Below are 10,170 nucleotides of genomic sequence, written 5' to 3' on the forward strand. Positions count from 1 at the left end.
AACTGAAACTATCGATTAAGACATGTTTTATCTTATTTTTAATCATGGATAGTTGGAATTCACAGTGTCACACGTTTTGCTTTCTATAATATAAGCGTAGTGTATCAACTATTGCTCCAACCTAAAGTTATTGTTGTTACTTATAAAGCATCCATATACTAAATTTTGTCTTTTATATTAACCTTGCATTAGTTGATTATTTCCAATGCGGAACAAACTAATACAAAGAAATTCAAAAAGTATTTCTTTTCTCTTCGTTACTATAAGCGTAAAATCATTTTTAAATAACATATCTAAGCGTAAAACTCATTATATATAATTGATTATATCAACAATGATAGATATTGCAGTGTCTAAATCAAATTAGAGATTCTTTCAAGCATAAAAATCATATTACACTGTTGATATAATACTTTTTTTCACATTTATTCAAGGTAAATGATAGATATTACTTATTCAAGGGGGAAAAATAGTATGATATGTTTCAAACACTGTAATATGATTTTCAATACATCTCTAATATTTATTTATAGAATTTTTTTACTCATTAACCACTATCCTAAGGACATTAATTAGGAAGTTTCTTCCTGCACCTCCATAGCTTTTTTTTTTAACATTCTGAATTTTATAATCTGAAAATGTTTTTTTTTTCTATTTACACCTTTTGGATTTGGAAAGGTATTTTCAAATCCATAAATACCTTTCAAATTCTATAATATGAAAATACTTTCAGGATTTCATAATTTTAAATATGTTTTTTTTAAAGAAACCTATTCTAGATTATAAACTCTAGAGTTTTTCTAGATCACTCGTTCCAAAATGAAAAACATCAATAAAATAAAAGATATTTTTAGTATTTAAAAAAAGTATGAAGTGTCACTAAACTACATAAGAAATAAAGACTCAAAATTCAAAAAGGCAGCTTACATACTATCAAACTTATTGCATGTAAACTATGCGATTATAGAGTTTTTCTGGTCACTTCAATTCTTTTTAAAATTAGGAGACTAATAAATCTAAAAGAATACGTGAATTAAGAAATCATTCTTTTAATTTTGAGATATGTTATTTACTTTAACAAAATGTTTTGCCAAGACTTTTAAAGAGATTATGCGTTTCTACATAGATAAAGTTAAGGAATATACAAAACCGAGCAAAGGTTCCAACTTTTGTTTTTTCTAACTGTATACCCTTTTAAACTCTTCAATTTTTTTTCTGAAACAATTTTATGATCATTATATGGCTGCTTAAGCTTGGTAATGCTTTCCAATAAACATGTTGGGATGAATTTATGGGAAATTAAATAATAATAATAATTTTTTCACAAAATAAAACTAACTTATGCATAAACAAAGTTGTAAAAAACATTTTATATTAATTTTTTTCCTTTATACATTTTTTTCTCATAGTGTTTCTAACAAATTCTATTTAAACACACAATTACCACCAAAATTTGAAAGAACAAAACATTTTTTGGGATGCAGAAGCATTATTAACACATACAGAGAAAGACAGATCATAGTCTGTTATTATTTGTAGCTGATTTTTGGGAATGACTAGAATGCTTTGGTGTATGATTCTCTGTTCCAGATTTTGGGGTCCTTGGGAATGAATTTGAGGAATTTAGTGCTTCCAATGCAGCTAGAACATTTACCATAGTTGGTCTGCATTTGGGATCTGTATTTAGACATTGCAGTGCAAGTGTTGCTGCTGCTTGTGCTCCTTTCTTGGAGTATTGACCACCTAACCTTGTGTCCATGATTCTCAAAATTCTTCTGATATCACTCAGGAATGGCCTTGCCCAATCCACCAGTGTTTCTTCTGAAAATCCACTTCTCTCATCTTCAACTACACGCCTTCCTGTTAGTAACTCTAACAACACAACTCCAAAGCTGTATACATCACTGCTTGGGGTCAAATGACCTGTTTGTTTAGTCAGAAGGCCAACTTATTATAATTAGCAGAAGATAGGCTCATCAACTTTACAAATCATGAACATAATAACATCACAGTAAATGGAACACTAATAAAGGCTCTCTAGAGTTTTTAAGAAATATTATAAACTGTTTTGCCTTATTTTTTTATTATGTGTAATGGCATCTATTTTAGCCAAATTTGCTTCTTCATTTTGAGCTGTGATCGTGTAGGAAGAAGTGACAGACAAATTACCTAGGCTAGGTACTTGGTCTCTTTCTTGTACCAAGTACCAACACACATTAGTGTAGTAAACTGGTATAGTATGCATTCAAATTGGTATCACTTTTTTAATAAAAGAAAGTCTCAAGTGTTCCTTGATAGTATAATATAACAGTGTACTATTGCATCTTTTTGTGTCTCAATTATGTCCTTGTTTTTTTTTTCTTTTTTCATTTTGGTATTGTCAATCTCAACATCCAAAAGCCAAGAACCTAGCACTTTTGAGAAAAGGGTATAGAAAAATGGAAAGGCAAATTTACCTGTAGCTACATACTCTGGTGCAGCATAACCATGAGATCCAATAACTCTGGTAGAAACATGGGTGTTGTCTCCTGTAGGACCATCTCTTGCCAAGCCAAAATCCGAAAGCTTTGGGTTGAAATCCTGCATATATCACAGTGCTACTCTTTCAGAATGGAGACTTACATGCAAACAACAGGTGTTGTTTTCTTCACAAATTCATAAGCCAGACTTTCAGTGTTAAATACCGAATCAAGTAGGATGTTGGCTGCCTTTAAATCACGATAAATAACATTTGCATCTAGGGTATGTAAAAATGTTAATCCTCTTGCAACAGCAACTGCAATGTTTATCCGGATAGTCCAGGGAATAGGCTGAACACCTTCTGCAGAAATAGAAAACAAAATTTAAGGTATTATGAATCAAGAGAAAATTATGGTTCAGTTCAAAAACAAAATGTTGCACATAACATAAGGGTGTAAATACTAAATAGTTCAGAAGTTTTATTCGGGCCTTAGAGCTGAACTGTTTATTAAAAATCAAGGTTTAGACTTTTTAAAAAACTTGTTTATGTAGAAAGACTAAGTTTCTTAAGACTTCAAAAAATGTCTATTAGACTTGATCGGTTGGTCTGGTTATATATATGTATGATATGATATTATATTATTGCATTATATAAATAATATAGGATATATACATGCAACAATATACTAATATTAAAAATAATAACCAACAGAAGGCCTATCAAGACTTACAGGCCTTCTATAAAACAGGTCATGTAAGTAGGTTTTGAGGCCTAATCTCTTTCTAACCCCTTTGCAGGTCAGTACTCAACGGATTAATGAAGACTAAATAATATATTAAGGAGTGAATGTACTACTTCTGAATAAATGATTTTCCAAACTTGCTTTCAGCATAAACTCAAACTAGAACAGGCTAGGTTCTGGACTACCATCAAAGCTGAGTCTTGCCTATTTGCTACCCCTTCTTTGTACATTGTTACGGATGGATCATTTGAGACTAAATATGTTGAAGAGTAAATGTAGTACTTACTTCTGAATAAATGATTTTCCAAACTTCCTTTATGCATAAACTCATAAACTAGAAGCCTGTTTTTACCATCTGAGCAGTAACCAATAAGTTTCACCAGATTTTCATGGTGAAGCTGGCTTAGATAATTGACTTCTGCCTGCAAACATAATGGGCAGAAAATCAGTCAAGGCCTAGCAACACCAAGCAGTTATAAACCAGTTTAAGAGTTTGTGTAGGACTTGGACATACCAACCATTCTCTGTGACCTTGAAAACTTTCTGGTTTAAGTTTCTTGATTGCCACTACAATTCCAGTCCCTGGTCTTGTGGGAGCATAAGTGTTCTTATCTATCCATCCCTTGTACACAAACCCAAACCCTCCTTCTCCAATTAAGTTTTCTTGCCTGAAGTTCTTAGTCGCCTCTTTTAGTTCATTGAAGGTGAAGGACTTAAGGTTGTTGGAGATGGGTTTGTCAACATTTGATGCTGAAGCTCTTAAAGGAGCTTTTCCTTTAGTAGAATTTGAGTTCTGTTTTGTCTTACTTCGAGACTTTGAGCTTCCTGAGAGTAGATGAAATGCAAGTTATAATCAGCCACTAGAGTAACTTCTATAATCTTGTCCAGAAGATTGCACTATTATGAGTTACAGCTAGAAGTTGATTACTAGTTATGAGGTGCCAAAGAGAGAGGATTCATTTCAGTATAATAGTCAAATTCAAGAAATATTTTATATCAATGAAAGACAAAGCCATATTAGAATATACACATGGAAAGCCTCATACTCTCCATCATTTTCATACCAATACCAACACAATCTGGAGGCTTATATTTTAGTTAACAGAAATACAAAAATTCCATCCAATTCTAGGAAACCAAGGATTTGAGAACACTAAAAAACAAGAGAACAAAAGAAGGTTAATTCAAAAATAGCTAGATCCTATAATCTTCCAGGTTACGGCCTATGAACTATTGTTTTAACTCACCCTTTGGAAACCATGGCCTTCTTCTCCTCACCGTGGAAACCGAAGACACAAAAATGGAACCATCCACCATGACAAACAAATATTAAAATTCAAAGCATCATCATGCATCATCCTAGTGACACGACTAGTGCCAAGTGATGATAACATCAAAGCTGAAGAAAAATAACTCAAGGCTTATTTATATTTTGTAATAAAGAAAAGTGAGGGCAAACACATATACAAACGATTAAAACAACCAAATTAAAACCTACCAAAGAAACTCGTGGAAGACACATGAGCCACTGGTTTTCTGCAGCAGTTTCCCATGTTGAAAGTTTTTGTTCCTTTTGTTTCTGAGGAGAGAACAACAACACCAAAGGTGAACAGGGTGTGAATGAAAAGATCTCCAAGTTGGGTGGGGGGCAAGAAGAAGTAAGAAGAAAATGTGCACTGTATGGGCTTAGATAAAGAAGTGGAAGCAAAGGGTACCTGAGGAAACAGCGTAGTCAATGAGAGGAAATATGTTAATCGTTGAACCGATGTAAACATAACTTGTTTGCTCATTTTGACTCTTCAAAGATTGAAGTGTGGTAAGGGCTAAGCACGCGAAAACAGGCTCTACACCTCACCTGTTTTTTAATAATTAAAGCCAACATTTGACTCTTATGTTCATGCAGACGACAGCTTCCTTAAAAATCTAAATTGCCAAGGTGACATCAAAGTTGAAAAAAGGATGTCAACTGTTACATTTCAGAGCAATAATGGTATAGTCTTAATCTCTACACACCTTAAATGTCTTCTATGTTACATTTCAGAGCAACATAGTTTAATAATTTATAGTTTGATAAATCTCTGCTTACAATTTTATAGTTTCTGAATAAAAAATTGTTGAAAAGAACATGACAAGATTGATTGTAGGGACTCTATTTAATTACCATCTTCCCAACGACCTGACCTGCCAAAGCACTGTTATTATTATTGCTGAAAACTTCAAAGGCTTTACTTCTTGTCTTACCAACACACTGTATATTCAACTTTTGCCTATAGTACCAGGTTATTTTATTCTGTTAAAACAAAAACTAGTATGTTTTTGCCTATTTTTTCATATTCTGTGACTTTCATTTTTTATATTTTGTTTGATAACCATTTCAAATCATCTAAATAAACCTTATCATGTAGTGTTTCATCCATATTTCTCTGTTTCTGCACAGACATGTGTGCGTGTGTGTGTATATATATATATATATATATATATATATATATATATATATATATATATATATATATATATATATATATATATATATATATATATATATATATATATATATATATATAATATGTGTATGTGTGTGCTTTCTAGTCGTGATTTTGTTTATTGATCAAATATGTCTCAATTCGTTATTGTACTGTGTCTTTTGGTGACCATAACATGTGATGATCATGTGCCATCTAACATGGATGAAGGATTTCACATGTAGTTTTTCCAGTTTCAAAGTGTCATAAAGCCATATTAACTAGTTGCATATTCAAAGCATTTTATTCTAACAAAAAGAACGAACGTGCAAGTTGGTGAATTTCAAGATTGCATGCATTTTCATAGCAGTAACTTTTTGTCTCTGTACGTTGTTCATTCAATGAAGAAACAATTTTTACAACTTTCATAACTTATATTCAAAATAAATTATGAACACAATTCACTGATAATCTTATGCATTAAAAATGTGTTTAGAAAACATACTAAAAAGAATCTATGAAGAAGAACCAATTCCTTAAATAGATTTTAATATTTGAAAAAGAATTGTTCTTAATCATCAACACCAAGGGGAAAAAGAAGACAAAAAATGCATGAACAGTTTATGTAATGCCTAATGTGATAACCTAAAGATGTTGAAAATGGTAAAAAGGGTAGCTTTGAAGACTCTGTCATACTTTGACTTCAACTCTATCTGAATAGAAGCTTATACAAAACGATAAATGTGCCAAACCAACCCTTTTAGGTTTCTCATTTAAGAATTGAAAAAGAAAGTGTTTGCTAGGTTGAACTAGTCTACAAATTGAAAATAAACATTAAATTATGTAAACAAACTTCATTAATATTAGTCCTAAGAGAGAGAAAAATACATGAAAAAATTAACTTTTTCGTTAAGTTAAAAATAAGAACTTAAACAAAATTAGATGAGAGTGCTTCTCTTTACTATAATTGATTTTGGACTTTTTCATACACAGTTGGAGAGTAAAGAAGGTATTATTTTTATGCTAGAGTCACTACTAGTATAGTTTTTTTTAAGTGAAAGTTATCATGTAAAACATTACTATGAAAATTGCATATTTTTAAAAAAATTATTTTAAAAAGTTTAAAATTTATCTAGAACCAAGCATGATCTGAGAGAGACGTAATTATATAATAAGAGTGAAGGAATACTATTGGTAGATAGTTAATTTTGTTTCTGATCAAGTCAAATTTATTTTAAATAATTATATTATTCGCACTATTCGAGATATAGATCAAAATTCAAATGTGAAACTATATATATAAATGTTAAATATTTTTTACTTCAATAAAAATTTGTGTCTTTTTAAACTAAAGATATTCTTACTTTTGGTTTTATTAACTTTTTTATTGGTCTCAAAAATATTTTATTATCGTTAATTTTCTCCAATTAAGTATAACAATCATAATATTATCATAGCATTGTCCTGTATAATTTTATAAAAATAAACAAATAACTGATATCTCGACACATTATTATACAGCGTCGTGAAAAACTAAAAAATAAAAGTGAAATACTTAAAAGAATTAAAATTAAAATAATAGTATTTTGTAGAGATTAAAAAAATATACAGTTGTATAGATTTAAAGAACTACAATAAAAAAAAATAGCATACTTATAAAACTAAAAAAAAAATAACATACTTTTGAAAATTAAAGAAAAAAGTGACATTTAAATATCCTGTGACAAATATTTAACTACTGAAAAAATATTTGCTTTTAGTACTTACACATGACTTTGCAAAAGACAAAAAACCCTTGTTAAATTTGATAATATTTTAATTTTAACTTAGTATCTTTGAAAAATATTTGGTAGGGACTAAAAAGCAAATAATCTTCCTGCTATAAAGCCAAGAGAAAAAAATTTGAATAATTTGAAAGGACTAAATTTAAAAACACGGTCCATTAATTCTTTTAGATTCACACGTTATAGGAAATTGTTTCCAATGATTTAGACATATACCCACTCAACTTCAAAAATACTCCTTATTTCAGAATTGAAAATTTGAAATTAAAAAATATATTTTGGAAAAAAAATCTGAAATAAAATTTGTGCATGGGAAAAAGAAATTTAATATTGAAAAACCAAAATTTTATTCTGAAAAAGCAATTCCAGAATAAAAAATATATATTTAAAAAAATTAAAAAACAAAATACACAGACATTTTTCATAAAGGGAATTTTAGAACAATGTTCTAAAAATTCAAATTCAAAAATTATTCTAGAAACTTAAATTCATAATACATTTTGAGATATTTTGATCTGTCAGTAATTTAGTGCAGGTATAAATTTATTGGATGCAGAAATCAATTGCACACTTTATATATCATTAATCTTAAGAGGACAAAAAATATTATACTATTGTTAAAGTTTCTATAAATGACAATTTAATGATAAAAGAAGATGGATATAAGAAATAAATGTAGTTGTAGTATTAGAAAAGGGTTTAAAAAGGAAAATAATATATAATATATTGCTGGCTATATTTGTTTTACCTAATCAACAACACTTATCTGTTCTTGACCAATCCATTAATTTCCTCATAGAAAAATTCAAGTTAATTTCCTCTTAGAAAAAATAAAGGCCAACAAGCACCTACCCTTCAAATACGTCAATAACAACGCTTTGGAACACAATAATATATTTTTTAATTTAAATAATATAATAAAACTAATTTAAATTTAAATATAATGTGTGTGTATATATAATTTTTAAATGAATTATTTTTTTCATACTTTTATTTTATTTTAAATATAATTATTATTTTATAAAATGAAAAGGTCTTACATAAATTCACTTAGGCCTCACCCTAAATAAACCAGGCAAAAACTTACCTAATTTAATTTAGGCCATATATTTTTTCATCTGTCTGACTGCTTTGCATACTTTTCTGATCTATTAGATTAAAGGCAGCTCTTTCTTACACAGTACATTTTTCTTCCTGGATCCCCGTAATATTATAAATTCTGAAATTGACTTTCACCTTTTATTTTGAAATCGGGGTCTGGAAGTGTGCTACGAATTTATCAATCTAAAAGTTAATTATATAGTTTTTTGGAAGGGGTATTTCGAAGTAAAGTTTGCATAAATTGTTGATTTTCAGATTGCTGAATCTGGAAGCCTAATTTCTATTACGGATTGGTGGATTTCGAATGATTTTTTCAATTATGCATTTCTGAATCTGGAATGCACATTTTGAATTACGGATTTAGGGATTTGGAATGGTTTTTTAATTATAGATGTTCTACATTTTTTTTAATTTTAGATTAACACTGTTATTCATGTACTACCGGAAGTACCAATCTGAAAAGTTACCGGACGTGTCAATCCAAAATTTTACCAGAAGCGTCAATCTGAAAATTTACTGGATTTTGTATTCCAAAATGAAAAAAAATAAATGTACGGTTTTTATATATGGATGATTTTATCTTTGTACAACATTGTGAGTGGGGTGCAGGAAGAAACTGCCTAGATTAAATTCATTTTCTGCTACTTTGGAGTGTGAATTTTTCTTAAAAGGATTTTGGATATTTAGAACATGTATGGCCTATATTAGCGTATGGATATATTTTTTCATAATATATTTCATGAATTCTAGAAAGTATGTTAAGGACAAAACTTCCAAAAAGAATAATCCGAAAATCATTGAAAAAAAGGTAAAATCAATCTTTTTGAAAATTATGGTTGCATGAAGAATATTGATAGGGTAGGAAGAAACACCGTTTTTTTATCAGCACTATGGGCCTTATATGAAGTGCTATGTTTGGGCCTTATCACTAATCTATCATTAAGTTATATAATAAAAATTGCAATATTATTTTTTTAATTTGAAAATTAAGTATAATTGATTGTTTTTGCAATGATTAAATGCTCAGTAATTTACACATCCACGAATCAAAATGCTCACTTATTTAATTTTTAAGTAAGAAAAAAAGTGGAAGACATAGTATAATGTAAAAGGAGTATAGAAAAAAAAAAATTGTGAGAGCATGTTGACAAATCAATACACAAAACTTGAATAGTAAAATTTTCAAGGCATGTTCAAATTAATTTGCACACCTCAATGCAGAAATTTGAATGTGAATGAATATTACTGATTATCATTTAATTTAATGATTTTTATTTTATAAACAACTAATTAAAAATAGTAAATATACTATAGATGCCAATGTATATTTTTTCCTAATTTATTAAAAAATATAGACACTAAAGTCAGGGAGAAAAAGTAAGGAAAATAAACTAGTAAATCAAGAACTAACAAAAAAATATATAATTTATTAAAAAAAACAAAATATAAAATATTCAATTAATTAATACAAGCTAACTGTGTTAATTAGTTATTAACCTAGTTTATACAAGAATCTATGGAGGTACTGAATTTGTGCCATAGGAGTTACAAATATTTGAAAATTGAATTGTTTTTGTTTATTGTCAGGAGGTAGAGAATATGCTTGGGAAAAAGAATATT

General features: G+C 29.0%; 1 protein-coding gene across 3 annotated transcripts; it reads right to left on the reverse strand.

The window, feature by feature from the left end:
* Positions 1-1,346: 1,346 nt before the first annotated feature.
* On the reverse strand, positions 1,347-5,065 carry LOC137823994 (probable serine/threonine-protein kinase PBL2). 3 transcript variants are annotated; one of them, XM_068629401.1, is made up of 7 exons: positions 4,919-5,065; positions 4,702-4,782; positions 3,718-4,028; positions 3,490-3,625; positions 2,685-2,821; positions 2,457-2,580; positions 1,347-1,923 (listed from the first exon to the last, which is right to left on the reverse strand). In XM_068629401.1, exons 2-7 carry the CDS (start codon positions 4,754-4,756, stop codon positions 1,517-1,519), a joined length of 1,170 nt encoding a protein of 389 aa, XP_068485502.1. In that variant the 5' UTR covers positions 4,757-4,782; positions 4,919-5,065; the 3' UTR covers positions 1,347-1,516. The 3 variants fall into 3 exon arrangements, with proteins under 3 accessions (XP_068485502.1, XP_068485499.1, XP_068485501.1); XM_068629398.1 differs by having other exon boundaries at positions 4,702-4,997; XM_068629400.1 differs by lacking the exons at positions 4,702-4,782; positions 4,919-5,065 and adding an exon at positions 4,451-4,661.
* Between the last annotated feature and the right edge of the window lie 5,105 nt (positions 5,066-10,170).

Source organism: Phaseolus vulgaris, chromosome 8 (assembly GCF_000499845.2).
Source record: "Phaseolus vulgaris cultivar G19833 chromosome 8, P. vulgaris v2.0, whole genome shotgun sequence".
Taxonomy (NCBI): Eukaryota; Viridiplantae; Streptophyta; class Magnoliopsida; order Fabales; family Fabaceae; genus Phaseolus; species Phaseolus vulgaris.